Source organism: Rattus norvegicus, chromosome 8 (assembly GCF_021556685.1).
Source record: "Rattus norvegicus strain SHRSP/BbbUtx chromosome 8, alternate assembly SHRSP_T2T, whole genome shotgun sequence".
NCBI lineage: Eukaryota > Metazoa > Chordata > Mammalia > Rodentia > Muridae > Rattus > Rattus norvegicus.
In genome coordinates, this window is record NC_141541.1 from 98,284,662 (window position 1) to 98,303,804 (window position 19,143).

Consider the following 19,143-nt stretch of genomic DNA (forward strand, 5'->3'; position numbering starts at 1 on the left):
GTGTTTCCTGTGGGCAGCAGAATGCAGGGTCCTCATTGGGTATCCATTTTGTTAATCTATGTCTTTTTATTGGGGAGTTGAGACCATTTATATTGAGAGATATTAAGGAATAGTGATTATTGCTTCCTGTCATATTCATATTTGGATGTGAGGTTATGTTTGTGTGCTTTTCTTCTCTTTGTTTTGTTGCCAAGACAATTAGTTTCTTGCTTTTTCTAGGGTGTAGCTTGCCTCCTTATGTTGGGCTTTATCATTTATTATCCTTTGTAGTGCTGGATTTGTAGAAAGATATTGTGTAAATTTGGTTTTGTCATGGAATATCTTGCTTTCTCCATCTATGTTAATTGATAGTTTTGCAGGATACAGTAACCTGGGCTGGCATTTGTTTTCTCTTAGGGTCTGTATGACATCTGTCTAGGATCTTCTGGCTTTCATAGTCTCTGGTCAGAAGTCTGGTAGGTGAGTGATAGGTCTGCCTTTATATTTTACTTGACCTTTTTCCCTTACTGCTTTTAATATTCTTTATTTTGTGTATTTGGTGTTTTGACTATTATGTGACGGGAGGATTTTCTTTTCTGGTCCAATCTATTTGGAGTTCTGTGCGTTTCTTGTATGTTTATGGGCATCTCTTTCTTTAGGTTAGGGAAGTTTTCTTCTATGATTTTGTTGAAGATATTTATTGGTCCTTTGAGCTGGGAGAGTCTTCACTCTCTTCTATACCTATTATCTTTAGGTTTAATCTTCTCATTGAGTCCTGAATTTCCTGTATGTTTTTGGGCCAGTAGCTTTTTCCATTTTACATTATCTTTGACCTTTGTGTTGATGATTTCTATGGAATCTTCTGCTCCTGAGATTCTCCCTTCTATCTCTTGTATTCTGTTGGTAATGCTTGTATCTATGGCTCCTTGTCTCTTCCTTTGGTTTTCTATATCCAGGGTTGTCTCCCTTTGTGCTTTCTTTATTGCTTCTATTTCCATTTTTAATTCCTTCACCTGTTTGATTGTGTTTTCCTGGAATTCTTTCAGGGATTTTTGTGATTCCTCTCTAAAGGCTTCTGCTTGTTATTTATGTTTTCCTGCGTTTCTCCAAGGGAGTTCTTCATGTCTTTCTTGAAGTCCTCCAGCATCATGATCAAATGTGATTTTTAAATCTAGATCTTGCTTTTCTGGTGTGTTTGGATAGTCAGTGTTTGCTTTGGTGGGAGAATTGGACTCCGATGATGCCATGTAGTCTTGGTTTCTATTGCTTGGGTTCCTGTGCTTGCCTCTCGCCATCAGGTTGTCTCTGGTGTTACCTTGTTCTGATATTTCTGACAGTGGCTAGACCTTCCTATAGGCCTGTGTGTCAGGAGTACTGTAGACCTGTTTTCCTGTTTTCTTTCAGCCAGTTATGGGAACAGAGTGTTCTGCTTTCGGGTGTGTAGTCTTTCCTGCCTACTGGTCTTCAGCTATTCCTGTGGACGTGTGTCCTGAGTCCACCAGGCAGGTCGCTTGGAGCAGAAAAGTTGGTCTTACCTGTGGTCCCACGGCTCAAGTTGCTTGTGGGGGGCTGCTTTTGAGCTCTCCGTGAGGGCGGCCACCAGTAGGGCCTGCACTGCCTTTTCCCAGAGCCCCAGTGCACCGGGGTCCCAGATGGCGTTAGGTGTTTTCCTCTGGAGTCAGAGTGGAGTCTTTTCTGGCCTCCCAGGCGTGTCTGCCCCTCTGAAGGTTTAGCTCTCCCTCCCACGGGATTTGGGTGCAGAGAACTGTTGGTCCAGTCCCTTCAGGTCTGGGCAGTGTCTGAACCTCGGGGGCTAAATTCTTTATATATTTTTTCATGTCTATTTTTTATTGGATATTTTATTTATTTACATTTCAAATGTTATCCCCTTTCCTGATTTTTCCCCTGCTTCTATGAGGGTGCTTCCCCAACCCCATACCCACTTCTGCCTCCCTGCCCTCGCATTCCCTTACACTGGGGCATCGAATCTTCACAGGACCAAGGGTCTCTCCTCCCATTGATGTTTGACAAGGTCATCCTCTGCTACATATGTGGTTGGAGCCATGGGTCACTCCCTGTGTACTTTTTGGTTGGTGATTTAGTCCCTAGGAGCTCTGGAGTGTTAATATTGTTGTTCTCCTATGGGGTTGCAAACCCCTTCAGCTTCTTCAGTCCTTTCGATAACTCCTTGATTGAGGATCCCATGCTCAGTCCAATGGTTGGCTGCAAACATCCACCTCTCTATTTGTCAGACTCTGGCAAAGCCTCTCAGGAAATAGCTATATCAGGCTCCTATCAGCATGCATTTCTTGGCATCTACAATAATGTCTGGGTTTGGTGACTGTGTATGAGATGGATCCCCAGGTGGGGCAGTCTCTGAATGGCCTTTCCTTCAGTCTCTGCTCCATGCTTCATCTCTGTTTTTCCTCCCATGAGTATTATGTTCCCCCTTCTAAGAAGGACTGATGCATCCATACTTTGGTCTTCCTTTTTCTTGAGTGCATGCCATGTGTGTTCTTTTGTGACTGGGTTACCTCACTAAGGATGATATTTTCTAGTTCCATCCATTTGCCTAAGAATTTCATGAAGTCATTGTTTTTGATAGCTGAGTAGTACTCCATTGTGTAAATGTACCACATTTTCTGTATCCATTCCTCTGTTGAAGGACATCTGGGTTCTTTCCAGCTTCTGACTATTATAAATAAGGCTGCTATGAACACAGTGGAGCATGTGTCCTTCTTATACGTTGCAGCATCTTTAGGATATACCCAGGAGTGGAATAGCTGGGTCCTCAGGTAGCACTATGTCCAATTTTCTGAGGAAACACCAGACTGATTTCCAGAGAAGTTGTACCAGCTTGCAATCCCACCAACAATGGAGGAGTGTTCCTCTTTCTCCACATTCTCACTACCATGTGCTGTCACCTGAGTTTTTGATCTTAGCCATTCTCACTGGTGTGAGGTGAAATCTCAGAGTTGTTTTGATTTGCATTTCCCTGATGACTTAGGATGTTGAGCATTTCTTTAGGTACTTTGCAGCCATTCAATATTCCTCAGTTGAGAATTCTTTGTTTAGCTCTGTATCCCATTTCTTAATAGGGTTATTTGGCTCTCTAGAGTCTATAACTTCTTGAGTTCTTTGTATATATTGGATATTAACCCTCAATCAGATGTAGGATTAGGAAAGATCTTTTCCCAGTCTGTTGGTTGCCATTTTGTCCTATTAACAGTGTCCTTTGCCTTATAGAAGCTTGGCAATTTTTATGATGTCCCATTTGTTGATTCTTGATCTTAGAGCATAAGCCACTGGTGTTCTGTTCAGGAAAATTTCCCCTGTGCCCATATGTTCAAGGCTCTTCCCCACTTTCTCTATTAGTTTCAGTGTTTTATGTGGAGGTCCTTGATCCACTTGGACTTTGTACAAGGCAATAAGAATGGATCGACTTGCATTCTTTTACATGCTGACCTCCAGTTGAACCAGCACCATTTGTTAAAAATGCTGTCTTACTTTCACTGGATGGTTTTAGCTCCTTTGTCAAAAATCAAGTGGCCATAGGTGTGTAGATTCATTTCTGGTTCTTCAATTCTATTCCACTGATCTACCTGCCTGTCTCTGTACCAATACCATACAGTTTTTATCACTATTGCTCTGTAATAATGCTTGAAGTCAGGAATGGTGATTTCCCCCAGAAGTTATTTTATTGTTGAGAATAGTTTTTGCTATCCTGGGTTTTTTTTTTTTGTTATTCCAAATAAATTTGCAAATTGCTCTTTCTAACTCTATGAAGAATTGAGTTGGAATTTTGATGGGGATTGCATTGAATCTGTAGGTTGCATTCAGCAAGATGGCCATTTTTACTTGCCAATCCATGAGCATTGGAGATCTTTCCATCTTCTGAGATCTTTTTTTATTTCTTTCTTCAATGACTTGAAGTTTTTGTCATACAAATTTTTCACTTGCTTGGTTAGAGTTACACCAAGGCATTTTATATTGTTTTTGACTGTTGTGAAGGGTGTCATTTCCCTAATTTCTTTCTCTGCTTGTTTATCCTTTGAGTAGAGGAAGGCTACTGATTTGTTTGAGTTAATCTTATATCCAGCCATTTTGCTGAACTTGTTTATCAGGTTTAATAGTTCTCCGGTGGAATTTTTGGGATCACTTAAATATACTAACTTATCATCTGCAAATAGTGATATTTATTTTTACTTCTTCTTTTCCAATTTGTATCCCTTTGACCTCTTTTGTTGTCTGATTGCTCTGGCTAGGAATTCCAGTACTATATTGAATAGGTAGGGAGAGAGTAGGCAGCCTTGTCTAGTCCCTGATTTTAGTGAGATTGCTTCAAATTTCTCTCCATTTAGTTCAATGTTGGCCATGGGTTTACTGTATATTGCTTTTACTATTTTAGATATGGGCCTTGAATTCCTGATTTTTCCATGATTTTTCTCATGAAGGGGTATTGAATTTTGCCAAATGATTTCTCAGTATCTAATGAAATGATCATGTGGTTTTTATTTCTTTGAGTTTTATATAGTAGATTGCGTTGATGGATTTCCATATACTGAACGATTCCTGCATCCCTGGGATGACGCCTACCTGATCACGATGGATGATCACTTTTATGTGTTCTTGTATTTGCTTTGAGAGAATTTTATTGAGTATTTTTGCATCAATATTCATAAGGGAAATTGGTCTGAAGTTCTCTTTCTTTGTTGGGTCTCTGTGTGGTTTAGGTACGAATGAGTACTGCCTACACATTTGTCTGCTCAGTTTTTACATGCATGGTGTCCGAAGAAGCCAAAAAAAAAAGGACATCAGGCCCCCAGATATTGAAGTTTTAGATGGTAATAAGACACCCTGTGGGTGCTATAAACTGAACCCAGGTCCCCTGGAAGTGTATCTACTGCTCTTAAGCATGGTGCCAACTCTCTAACCCCACCATCAGTTTTAAATACAGACTAGCCCCCAACAGAAACTATCACCACTACCCCTCTGTGCAAATACCAAAACTAGCAAAGAAAGCAAGCTGGTTGGAAGGGGAAGACATTTAGGCCAAGAGGAAGGTGTTGACCAAGCCTCATAGGTCACCCAGGCTCTGTGTGTGTGTGTGTGTGTGTGTGTGTGTGTGTGTGTGTGTGTGTGTGTGTGTGTGTGTTGTACATGTGTGTACCATAACCTTTAGACTACCAGCCAAAGAATTGGCCTTTTATTTCAACACATCAATGTTCCAAGCTTAAGGACTGAGGAAAAAATATAAGGAAGCGGTACAGAGAGCATAAAAGCGGGGTTCGGGAACAGTACAGAGACCATAAAAGCGGGGTTCGGGAACAGTACAGAGAGCATAAAAGCGGGGTTCGGGGACAGTACAGAGAGCATAAAAGCGGGGTTCGGGAACAGTACAGAGAGCATAAAAGCGGGGTTCGGGAACAGTACAGAGAGCATAAAAGCAGGGTTCGGGAACAGTACAGAGAGCATAAAAGCGGGGTTCGGGGACAGTACAGAGAGCATAAAAGCGGGGTTCGGGGACAGTACAGAGAGCATAAAAGCGGGGTTCGGGGACAGTACAGAGAGCATAAAAGCGGGGTTCGGGAACAGTACAGAGAGCATAAAAGCGGGGTTCGGGAACAGTACAGAGAGCATAAAAGCGGGGTTCGGGGACAGGTAAGCAGGTCTGTCCACTGAACATTCCAGTTAGAAGTTTTCAGACACCCTCCAAGTGAAGGCCAGCCAGGGTGATTTTAGCAGCCTAGGAGTGGAAAGCCTGAAACTGCTCACTCCACTTTCAAAGGCTTCAATGTTTCATTTTTTAAGAGCCATTCATCCTGAAGTTCAGCAAGTGGCCTTGAGGGCACAGCCTCCTATTCTGAGGAGGGAACAGCCTGCCGGCAGCCAGCCGTGTCTATCCCCCCAGCCTCTGCCTTTAGATGTGCTGGGCTCAGTGACTACTATAGCTTCCTATATAGTTGGGGCTTTTGTGGCTGCTGTTACTCTGATCCATTTTTAATTCACTTATTTTTGTAGCCAACAAGGGCGTGTTGCATGCTGGGTCCTGTGTTAGCCATCAGGCTCTGTAATGAATGAGACCAGTTCCAGTCACCCTCCACAGAACTCTCACCAAAGCAAGGAGAGGAAATGGTTGGCTTTTCTTCATTAGAAAGTTCTTTCTTTTTACTATTCGAGTGTGAGCCCTGGTATGAGATGACCACTGGGTATGGCCTGACCACTGGGACAGTCTCAGACAGACGTACAATGTCCTGCTCCTGGGTGCCAGCCCTTGGTCTTGATTCTCTATGATCCACAAATGAGACAAATGGAGCTTGTTTTAAGTCCTGTCAGTCCCTGCACTGCTATCTTTCTGGACTAGTAGTTAAGCTCCAAAGAGAGCTTTGATCCCAGGAAGTGTTTCAGGGTAACCCAGAGAAGAGAGAGGCCAATGAACAGAGCCCTACTCTGAGCCCCCAGCTCTGACCTGATTTATTCGCCCATGTGTTTTTGTCAGAAAGATAAAGGACAGTCCAACAGGTGAGCGTTGCCTCCCACAGAGACACTCGTGCATACATGTTCACTGCTGCTGTATGCACAGTAGCTAGGATGCGGAGCCAGCAGATGGATGCATAAAGAGAATGTGGTACATAATACGACGTGGAACTTTATGCAGCCATAGAGAAAAATAAGATGATAACGTTTGCAAGAAAATGAATGGAACTGCATATCTCTGCATTAAATGAAATAAGCCAGAATCAGACAAGTACTGCACGTTTTCTCATATGTAGAAGCTAGAATCAAGATTGTGTGTGTGTGCGCGTGTGTGCGTATTGTGTCAATCACGAAACTAAAAGAGGGATCTCGAGAGGGAAGATGAGCTCTTAAGGAACTGGAGTGAAAAAGGTGATGGAATACACAGAATAAAAAGGCAGAAAGGAGGACTATCTAGGAGAAGGAAGAGAAATAGCCGGAAGGGGCCAGGGGAATCATGGGAGGACAGCAGAGAGGGCGTATATGAGAACACAGGGTAATGATAATGTGCATGAGGAAAATTCTGACAACAGACAAACCCTGAAGTTGCAATGCTAAGCAAAACACCAAGTAACTCCATATGGACCTCCAAGTATAAAGTTCACAGACGTGCAAGGTAGCACGCTAGCTGTCAACAGTAGAACTTTCTGCGTCATGGGCACTGAGTTTCCTTCTAAAGATGGCAAGGAGAGTCGGTGATGTTGGCTGCACATTACGAATAGGGTGGATGCCTCTAAACAATGCTCTGAGCGATGATTCGCCGAGGAAGGCAGTGAATGCTCGGTGGGCAGGGATGCTTGCCTCCAAACCTGACAGTGCGAGCTCAGTCCTGGAACCCACATCGTGGGAGCAGCGAACTGAACTCCTGAAAGTTTTCTTCTGGCTCATACAAACGCATACACACAGGCACACGCACAAACAAATACATAAACAAACCTTAGTTTAAAAAAAAAAGATTGGGGGCTGGGGATTTAGCTCAGTGGTAGAGCGCTTACCTAGGAAGCGCAAGGCCCGGGGTTCGGTCCCCAGCTCCGAAAAAAAGAACCAAAAAAAAAAAAAAAAAAAAAAAAGATTGGTGGGTACTAAGTAGTTGGCTCAGTCAGGTAAGTCCCTGCCATGCAAGCACAAGGACCTGAGTTCGAATCCCCAGAATCCAATAATGGTACATGCCTGCAATCCCAGCCTCGGGTGAAAGGCTGAAGACCCTTGAAGCTCATTGGCAAACCACCCTAGCTGAACTGACGAGCTTCGGGTTCAGTGAGACCTTGTCTCAAAAATTAAAGCTGCAGAGCAATTGAGGAAAACCACAGGCTCCATACATAGGAACATACAGGAATATATTTGCCTGCGTATACACGCACATACCACACGCACATACAAAACTACACATGAAAAAATGTATATGGTAACTCCTTTCTCCTACATATCTTACCACAGTAAAATAAAAGGGATTTATGGTTTGTAGAACATGGAAAAGACTCATAGGCCGGGTTCTAGACAATGCCTCAGACATAGAAGGGCCTGGTCCACACCCTGACGGCCCCAAGGTATCCAAGGTACACTGGTTCCAATACCTCATGCTCTACCAAATGGGCGTCTGGGACTCAGCACACAACAGTGTCAACTCCTGCTGCAGATGAGGCAAGCCTTCGGGGGCCACCATTGCCCGCTGGTCAGTGTCTCCTGCCCACCACTGACCTATGATTCTGTTGCAGATTGCAAACCTGATCAAGGACAATGAACGTATCCAGTCCAACCAGCTGGTTGCCCCTGAGGATGAGGACAGTGACATCAAGAAAATTAAGAAGGTTTGTACTACCCCTGGCTGCCAGTGTCCCCCTGACATTCTACTGCCCATAGGGCATGCCACTCACCCAGCCACTTCATTCCAGAGATGGAAATCACAGTCACTGTGAGAGAGAGTGATCAAGCCCACTGTATAGAGAAAAAGGAGATAAAGGAGGAAATGGGGACAGGACCAAGGTCTAGGAAGTCTCCTTTAAGAGTTCTCCTCTAAGTGCTGTACAGCTTCACAACCCTCCCCTCCCCCAGGAACCTTCCCATTCTCTCTCTCTCTCTCTCTCTCTCTCTCTCTCTCTCTCTCTCTCTCTCTCTCTTTCACACACACACACACACACACACACACACACACACACACACACCTGCCCAGTCCCCAGCAAGATTCAACAGGAAGTTGGCCAGCCTTTGTGAGACCCCCACAGTCAGCCACTCCTTCAGTTCTATTAGAGTTCCCAAGAGAAAACAGTGTCAGGGACCTGCCCAGTAGCCAAGGTAATAACAATACCTCGGGCCACCCCATAGTGCCACCGCACAGAGAAGGAGCCTGGCTGTGTTTTCATCTTGTCAGACTCAAGACGAGGGCGATGGTTTACCCTAAGGACAGCAAATGAAACACTCTGTCTAGTTTGCAGGAAGAACCCCGGGTCACACAGACCAGAAACTCCTAATGCATCCCACAGGCCAAGTCCAGCCCTCGGGGTGCATGGCTCGCAGCGTGTGTCTGTTTCCCCATTTATATTTGCTGCTGGTGCTGGCAGAGCTAAACACTTCATACAGAAATCCGGGTATCTAGTTTCTCAAAAATAGACATTGCAGCATTCATTAGCCACTTTCTACGTGCCAGATGCTATTCCGGGAGCTTGATGCAGATTAAGTGGATCCTGAGTAGAAGCCTTTGAGATGCGATTATCATCTCCATTCTCATATTGGGGGAAGCTGAGACACAGAGAGGCCAGGTAACCTGTCAAAGCTGAAACAGCTAGATATGTGCAGAAAGATACTCCAACCCTGGCACCAGTTCTCCAGCCCATGCCCTCAGCTACACGAACATGTGGCATCCTGGAGAAGCAGGAGGTCTAACAGCCTAGACCTCCAGTACAGGGGTAGCAATGTCAGCCACAGGCAAGAGAGGCTGCCCTCTCCCATTACCAAGCCAGCCACATGTGTATGTAGAAGCTTTCAGATTCACACAGACAAACATGGAGTTTCAACACCAGGTCCCACCAAGGCAGGGATAGCTGGCTCTGTTTGGTCCCTAAACATCCCAGACTACCCCTTGACTTAGGGCGGTTCTTTCTGCTGGCAGCATTTGATAAGAGCTGACTGAAATCCACACACACCCTCATTTATCTGTCTCTTGGGGGTTTAAAGCCCTCTCTTTTCCACAAAGGTTTCCCTGTCCTTAGAGGGAAATCTGTACAGCAGGCTCACTTACTGTCTGTAGCCAATGCCTTTCAGGAAAGATTCCTATATGCTTGCCCCTGTCTCTGTGTCCTCCTACACAGGTCATGAGCTTGTGCACAGCCAAGCAGCCCCAAGAGTGCAGGAGGTAGATGACCCTGGTTTAGAACCATGTGCAGCTGAGAGCCACTTGTGTGTGTGAGTGTGCGTGTGCATGTGTGTGTGGACCTGTGTCTTTGTGTGTTTGTGCATTGTCTTAGTTAGGGTTTCTATTGCCATGATGACACACCGTGACCAAAACAACCTGGGGGGCAAAGAGTTTATTTGGCTTGCATATCATTATCCATTGAGGAAAGCCAAGGCAGGAGCTTAAACAGGAAAGTAACCTGGAGGTAGGAGCTGATGCAGAGGCATGGAGGAAAGCTACGTAATGGCTCACTCCTGGTGGTTGCTCAGCCTGCATTTTTATAGCACCCAGAACCTTTAGTTCAGAAGTGGCACTGCACACAATGCATGGGGCCCTCAATCACTAATTTAATAAAATATCCTCCAGGATTGCCTACTACCCAATCTTATGGAAGCATTTTCTCATTTGAGGGCTTCCTGGTGACTCCAGCTTGTGTCAAGATCATAAAAAAGAAACTAGTCAGCAAATGTATATGTGTTTAAATGTATCTGTGTGTGTGTGTGTATATGTGTGTGTGCTCACGCGTATGCATGTGCAAGCACCTGTGTTGTATATGTAGTGTGCATGTTCATGTGTGTCTGTGTCCTCTGTATGCATTTCTCTGTGTGTATCTGTATGTGCGTCCATGCACATGCATAAGTGAAGACCCTTTTTCAAGTTCCTGACACTCGTTAGAGACCACTTCTCTCAGCCAACTCCAAGGCCACTAAGCAAGTGTCCCCCTTACTTTCCTGCTGAGCTGGGAGAGGCTCCAGTCTGGCGCTAGGGCTCAGAAGCCACAGAAGAGCTGGAGATGTGCAAATTTGCCTTGTTCTGTTCAATTTGATAATTACCTTCTCCAGACAAGCTTTAATTGAAACCCCTGGGCTCTCAGAAGAATCATTACACAAGACGAAACCACGGCTGGCACAGCCTAGCAACCCTTCTCAAGCTAGCCCTGTGTGGAGACTTGAGGTCCACTTTCCCTCCTTTCTCCCTTCCAGAACAATCAGGGAACTTATTAAAATGGAGCAGGCTGGAGCAGGCCCTAGAACTCACGTTTCTAACTAGCTGACTAGTCCATACTGTGATGTTCCTGATCCCTATTTCATAAATGGGAAAAATGCCTGAGGGCACATGGCGCATGCGCAGCGTCACACAGGCGGCAGAGCCAGGCCTTCCTTCCTTTCATATCAGCTCTTCTCCCTACACTCCCAGCAGAGAGGATGACCAACACCCGGTCCCCGCCCCTAATGTAGCCATAGTTTTTAAGAACAAGAGTAACTGATGCTAACATTAACCTCTCACAATCTTCTTTCCCAGGTACAGAGTTTCCTTCGCGGATGGCTGTGCCGGCGAAAGTGGAAGAACATCATCCAGGACTACATCCGGTCTCCTCATGCCGACAGCATGCGCAAGAGGAACCAGGTGGTGTTCAGCATGCTGGAAGCTGAGGCCGAGTACGTGCAGCAACTACACATCCTTGTCAACAATTTTCTGCGCCCACTGCGCATGGCCGCCAGCTCTAAGAAACCCCCTATAACACATGACGACGTCAGCAGTATCTTTCTGAACAGGTAAGCAGGAGGGGCGACAAAGGTGGGAAGCATTGGTTACCAGGTGTTGAGCTGAATGCTGACGCAAACTCACGTGTGTTTCCCACCTGAGGACTCTGAGCCCGAGGGAGGAATGGAAGAATTCAAGGTCCTATGACCAAGCAGTTTCAGAGCCTGAGATGGGAGTATAAACTAAGGCATACATACTCTAAAGCATTTTGGGCATAATAAGAGAGTTAACAAGGGGCTGGGGATTTAGCTCAGTGGTAGAGCGCTTGCCTAGGAAGCGCAAGGCCCTGGGTTCGGTCCCCAGCTCCGAAAAAAAGAACCAAAAAAAAAAAAAAAAAAAAGAGAGAGTTAACAATAATGGGTTTGACTGCAAAATTTATAGGCGATAGTTACTGATGTTTGTGGGCAAAGGCCATGGATGTGTCCAAACAGACTATAACACCCAGGAACTATTCTACCCAGAGTAACAATACCAACATGATTGAGAAACTCTACTTTCAATATTTAACAGTTACAAATTGTCTTCATCTAGTTCATGGTGCTATAACAAAATACCTGAAGCTGAGTACTTTACTTTGTAAAAATGGTTGGAAATACAATTCAGATGAAGAACTTGCCCAGCATATGGGAAACCGTCAGTTTTGTTCACAGAACTGAAGAAAAAGAAAGGAAAGATAGCTTATTTGCGCTCACGGTTTTGGAACTTTGAAGTGCTTAGCAGCAACCTTTACTTCTGGGAGATTCTTGTGCTAAGAGCCTCACTGGACAGAAGCATGTGGAAAAGAGGCATCACAGGCTGGACAAGGAAAGACAAGCCAGCCGCCTCTTCTTTCCTCCATGCTTCTTGTGAGCATAGATCCCAGCACAGGACTCCAAATACCACCCCCATCTGAAGTCTGTTCCACTGTGTGAGCCCCACCCTTCCTCCTACTATAAGTGCCTTGGTGACAGGTTCCCGAAGGGGAAGGAAGGGGTCTGGGCAGCACATGTGAAGAGTGGAGCTGCCTGCTGGTTTACTGGAGAGCATCTCTGCCCAGTTGCATTGCTTGGGAGAGGAAGTGAACAGCCACATTAGAAACCTGATATCAATTTAGTGATTTAATTTACTGGTGCTCCGTAAAAGGGTCCTAGAGAAGAAAGAGACCTCTCTCCTCCAGGCTGGCAGTGTCATGAAGGGCGTTAATTGCATGCTTGTCATACCTCGGGAAGATCCTTCGCCTTATCAGCAGCAGCCGGCTCTGAGTGGCCAGTGTGGTCTGCTTACAGACTTGAACAATTTTCTTTTAATAAAATCCAGGCCCCTGGCACTGAGCGCTGGAAGCTACAATTGTTCTAAGGGGCTCCCCAGCCTGGTGACAGGGGGTGTCTGTATCCTGATGCTTACTCTGATGATTGACAGTGAGTGACTGCCTGAAGCCTTGGTTTGGGCCAATGAGGAACTCTGTGGAAGGAAATGCCACAATCCATTTGTCATGTCTGAATGATCTAGGGAGTGGACAAGGGTGGACACCAAAGCCACCATAACTAGCAGTGTAGACAGGCCTGTATCTGCCCTGCTCTGGCCCTACTCTGTCCTCTTTGGCCTGGCCTTGGTTATGCCCCTTCCTGGTCCCTGAAGAAAGGGGAAGGTAAGCAGGTCTCAAATGAACTCTTCTCATTGGTTCCTTTGGATGTTCTGTCCCTCAGCAGCCCCCAGACCTCTTGATAGCTATTAGCCAATCATTCCCTTCCGTAAACTCCTAGAGTGCCTCTCTGCAGTAGCCCTCAGTACGTTTAAACAGTGATTTCTTTTGTGTATGTGTGAGTGTGTGCACATGTGTACATGTAGAGGCAAAAGTCGACACTGGGCCTCTCCTTCGATTTCTCTGCATCCTAGGTTTTTTCCCCTTATTATCTGGTAAGATTTCTCAGTACACCTGGATCTCACCATTTGGACTATACCCATTGACCAGCAAGCACCAATGATCCTCTTGTCTGCTTTCCCAGAGCTGGGATGGCCGACTTATGCCACTGTGCCAGGTTTCACATGGGTGATGGAGGTCTAAATGCAGATTCTCGTACCTGTGAAGCACATGCTTGACCCACTGAGCCACCTCACAAACCCAAACAATGATATCTTTAGATCCATCTAGGTCTTCCCAGAGGGCGAGAACAGGCCCATGAGCTACACACGTCACAATTCCTGGGAGACCACTCATATACTGGCCAGCAAAACTTATCTGGAAAGGGCCATATGTGAGTATTTTGATCTTATCGTAGGAGGCAAAAGAAGGAACAGAAGGGTAGTGGAAGGATAAACCAGAGCAAAGTGCAGTAATACATAAAATGTCATTGCTTCATTCACTAAAAAATTAATTAAAATTGATATTTTAGAGTTTGTGGAGCCCACATTCCCTATGGCAACTAAGCAGTAATAGAGACACAAACACATGGGGTGGCTCTATTCCAATTAATTTTATTTATACACACTAAGATGTGAACTTCATATAATTTCCACATGTCACAAAATATTTGTTTGAGGATTTGAGTATGAAAAGAAAATCCAGCTGTGGTGGCACATACCTAGAACGCCAGCACTGAAGAGGCAAGGGCCAGTCTGGAGTCTATAACAGGCTCCCGGGCATCCTTAAATACATAGTGAGATTCTGTCTTAAAACAATAACCTCAAAAAAGTGAAAGTCATCGGAGATGGGGTGTGTCGCGTGTGTCCTGCAGACCACAGCTGCTAACCTGTGACACAGAGTTCAGGAAGGATGGTACCCACTGGAACCCAATCTCCATCTTTATCATTGCTAGGATTGGGTGTGAGTGACCAGCATCTGGCCTGGTGCCTGACTCCGTGTTGGCAGAGCTCAGCTCAGGGCTCGCAGTCCCCCACCTTTGAAAGGGTGCAGCGCATTTAGGAAACCTACTTGAAGAGCCACGATGAACTTAGCATTTTAAAAGAATCAATCGTTTTTACTTAAACCAACAGAACTGAAAGAAATCAATCATTTTTTCCCCTTAAACTGACAGAACTGAATAAAATGGAAAGCCCTTCCAATTATTCTAGTCAAAAGTCGATTTTTTAAATAAAGGCCTACTTAGGGCTGGAGAGATGGCTCGGCGATTAAGAGCACTTGCTTGCTCCTGCAGAGGACCCGAATTGAGATACCAGCACCCACATGGTGTCTTACAACCATAGCTCCAGTTCCAGGCATCCAGTGCCCTCTCCCGACCTCCATGGGAAGCAGGCATGCATGTTGTGAGCACACATACACGAAAGCAGAGCATTCCCACACCTAAAATAAAATAACAAATCTGAAGTAATTTTCAAGTATACTCACACGTACATAATACTAGACTCTTTCCCCCTCCCATTTCCTCTTCTCTCCTACTCTCCTTCTCCCATCCAAAAATGTCAACTGTGCCCAAGAGAATGGCCTATGCAAAAACTCTGAGGCAAGGAAAACTTGAGTACAGTGGACAGAAACAGAGGCAGAGTGGCTGAAGTGAAGTGAGAAAGAGGAATGAATCTGTAAGACAGACTGGAGACTGGGGGAGGGTACAGGACAAGCTAAGGCCACTCTAAGGCAGCTCAGATGTTCAAGAGAGTGGGTGAAGGCAGTGTGGAAGCAGGGGACCCCTGAGGAACCCACTAACAATGGTCTGGGCAGAGATGACAGAAAAGCAGGTGGCCCTGAGAGCAGAGCACAGAATCCACAGTATGATGGGTCAGATGGCATGACCAAGAGACTGGTCAGCTCAAGCTGTTACTCAGTGACAAGAGAAGCAGATGGTGGAGGAGTAGTTGTGTTGGATAAATCAGAGGTCACAGGCGATGGGAACCTGGTCGGGAGTCCAAAGTCCAGGAAGTTTTTAATCCAATGGGGTACCTTTTCCCATTGTCTACAGAGTAACTTTAAAATATGAGCGAATGATCCTGCTTGAAATAGAACCAACAATATATAGAAATAAACAGAGCTTCCAAGTGACAGAGAAATAAAGCTTTCTTATGTCTTTTGTAAAGACTTGGAAAACACACAAGTAGGACTTGGGGAAATGGCTCAGTTTGCACTTGGATCTGAGTTCCACCCCAGAAACCATGTGAAAAACCCAAGGTAGTGTATACCTGTGATCTCAACACTAAGATGGCAGAGACCAGAGGCTCCCTGGGGCTCAATGGCCAGCCAACCTAGCTTACATGGTGAACTTTAGGTCCATGAGAGACCCTGCCTCTACATAAGGTTGACAATGTTCCTGAGGAATGCGCCAAAGGCTGGCCTCTGGCCTCACATGGCTACATACCTGCAAGATAATAGACAGATAGATGATAGGTAGGTAGGAAGGTAAGTAGGTAGGTGATAGGTAGGTAGATGATAGACAGATAGATAGATAGATAGATAGATAGATAGATAGATAGATAGATAGATACATACATACATACATACATACATACATACATACATAGATAGATGATAGGTAAGTAGGTAGATAGATGATAGATGGTAGGTAGATAGATGATAGGTAGGTAGGTGATAGATAGATAGATAGATAGATAGATAGATAGATAGATAGATAGATAGATAGAACAAAGCTATATCATAACAGGATAGAACCACCTAAGACCAGAGCCAGGCAGCATGCCATCGATCAAAAAGAAAATCCAGGCTCAGGTTGAAGAATGCTCATGAATTTAGTAAAAACCACTGGCATTCTAATTTGAATTGGCCACTCTGCATGCCAATCAAAGAGGAAAGTCACATCCATAGCCTTTTGTCTCATATTGCAGCAAAGCAAGCTTTGGTTGATTATTTTCACATAAACTAAAATACAGGTATATGGATGCCATGTAGGGGTTGAAAAAGACCTGATGCGCCAAGGTGAAGGCAGAAAGAAAACAGAGATCCTCCCATAGCAAAATGGAAAATCATATCCCCAACCATGGTAAATCTGAAGTGAATGATGGGACTCACGCATGTCAGACCTGTGTTTGTGGGAGTTGTTTCAACTTCTTGAGAGAAAAGAGTAATTAGGCAACACAGGGAATCTCCCAAAATAGACAAAAGACTGATATTCATGGAAAATGTTCAACCAACCCACTAATCACGTGTGTGTATGCACGCATGCATGCGTGTGGGTATGTGTGTATGTGCCTGTATACCTTTGTGTGCCTGTGGACATATTCATGTGTAGGTCAGAGGAAAACTCTGGGTGTCTGTCCTCTCCTTCCACCTTGTTGGAGACAGAGCCATGCACACCTGCCTCTACCTCCAATCCCTCCACAAGCTGGCTGAACAGATGTCACCTTTCACAGTGCAAGGCTTGTGTCCACCCTTCACGGAGCATACCCATCAAACAACACAGTCTCGGTTTACGTCTCCACCACATTTTGGTAATTCTTGTGAAATTTCAAACCTTGTTTTGTTATAATGATCTGTGACAAGTGACTTTGATGATATGATTTCATTGTTTGGGATGCCATGAATCTTAAGATGGTCCATTTGAAGCCAGGCATGGTAGTGCACAGCTTTAATCCCAACACCCAAGAGGCAGAGGCTAGTAGATCTCTGTGAGTCTGAAGCCAGCCTGGTCTACAGGACATGTCCCAGGACAGCCAGGGCTACAGAGAAACCCTGTTACCAAGCAGCGGGTGGGGGGCCAGGAGGAGAATGATCCATTTGATATGATACATGCCATGTGTATGCTTTGGAGGCTCAACCAGTTGGTCATTACTGTATCTCGCTTGCTGTCCTCTGGCCTGCTGATCTCCAGAGACAATACTGAAATTGAAACGATAACTCTACAGTGGCCCCTGAGTGCGTGAATAAAACACATTCTCAATATCCTATTTTGAATCAAAAGCAAAAATATGGCTCAGTGAGAAATGCATGCTGAGATCTGAATGGCCTGAGAGCCATGCTTCTTGCAACAAGCAGCCAAGTTCTGAAAGCAAAGGAAACAGCCTTGAAGGGAATTAAAAGTGTTTCTCCGGGGCTGGAGAGATGGCTTGGTGTAAAGTACTCCTTCAGCCCTCACTAAGGACCTGAGTTTGATTCCCTCATTAGCAGCTCTCAAATGACTGTAATTCTAGTTCCAGGGAACCCTATACCTCTAGTCTCCTCAGGTGCTAGTCCTGAGGGGCACATGCTAACACTCAGGCACATAATTAAAAATAACAAAAATAAATCTTCCACTTAAAAAAAAAGAGGCGCTGGCCCAATAAACACCAATGCTAAGGAGGCTAGCACTCACATTACTGTTAGAGAGACACTGAGTAGTCCAGAGGGAAGCTCAAATAAACAGTAGCATTGCCTGAGGCTGGGACCTAATCCAGAGAGATGCACTAACTCCCCTCAACTCTGAGAAGGCAGAGAGTGAGAAAGCTGTAGAAGTTGTCAGACTCACAGAAAGAAATCAGTCCTCCAAGGCACAGCGCAAGGTGCTGATAGGCAAACTGAAGGAAGTTGTCCAGAAAATAGATCAGAGATCACCGTCCAGAAGATGGATCAGAGGACATCCATGGAGGTGGCTGCACTTTCACCCCTGATTCTCCATGGGGACCAAAGAGCCTGACACAATAGACAACTCTGTGGAAGACTGTCACAGCTACAGAGAAGTTGATGTCTGATTTGGGAACTTCAGAGAATGGGCTGTCTTGTTAAGGACCCAGATGTGGAAGCTAAGCCAGTGATCATTTTAAAATTCTTAATTCAGAAGCCTGAATTTTCCTTACCTGTGCTCTGTGAAGGGGAGTCAGGCACAGGCACCCACGTTCGTGCACACACACAGACACGCAGACACACACACACACACACACACACACACACACACACACACACACACACACACACACGTCCACTGTTGAGACCTAATGCTAAGGAAAAACAATGATTCTTTCCAAAACAGTAGGAGTGACTGACGGTGCACCTTGTCACCCCAGAGCTAGGATGGAGACATACAAAGTAACTGTTTGTCTCGAGGCTGCTAACTCGACATCTGCTCCACAGCTGGTGCCTCGAGGAAGCGTATCAGCTTTCAAATTTGATTATCTAAGCAATATACTTTTGTAGATGCCACAGATGGGGAGGTATTCTTCTAAAGGATCTGGTCAGAGTTCATTCGAGAGCTTCTGGAGAACACACAGCATTGTAGATGTCAGAAAGAACACCTGTGAGGCAGGGGAAAGGCCAAGACATGGACGTTAACAGTTTGGAAGAAGACAGTCTCTCTCACAGGTGACTTGGAAGCATCCGAGACTTCCACAGAGAGATTCATCTCAGGTGTGGTGGAAACAGCAAAGAACCAGGGTCAGTAGCGGAGTCTGAAGATAAGATTGGAGAGTTACAGTCTTGGGATATAAGCAAAGAAGTCGGTGTCTTCAGGTGGCTCTTGCCCATGGAGACCCTGGGACAGAGGGTTGGAGGGCCACAGAAACCTGACTGGCAGCAGCAGCAGAGTCTGAGGCTCTAAGTTTGGAAGACGTTTGCCTGGCCATAAAATACAGACCTGAGAACTCCTTCCCCGAGTTCAGGGAAGTCAGCAAATCTGGGAAACTTCACAGCTGCCTTATTTTAAGAAGTCACCACAGCCACTCTAACATTCAGCAGCTACCTCACTGGTCACTGTCTCAGTGTTGCTACAGGACCCTCCACCAGGATTCAGGCAGCCATTAGCATCTTTCAGCAAGGAAACGTTACTCAGTTAGGTTATGTGGGTTTTTAAGTCATCAGATGT

The 19,143-nt window shown here is 45.2% G+C and overlaps 1 protein-coding gene across 1 annotated transcript in view; it reads left to right on the forward strand.

Annotated features, from left to right (window-relative positions):
- Rasgrf1 (RAS protein-specific guanine nucleotide-releasing factor 1) overlaps positions 1-19,143 on the forward strand; it is a 129,624-nt gene that overhangs the window by 33,241 nt on the left and 77,240 nt on the right. The window contains exons 4-5 of the mRNA NM_001170531.1: positions 8,211-8,303; positions 11,186-11,439. Coding sequence (NP_001164002.1) covers positions 8,211-8,303; positions 11,186-11,439 — 347 coding nt within the window. The remainder of the gene's footprint in view (positions 1-8,210; positions 8,304-11,185; positions 11,440-19,143) is intronic.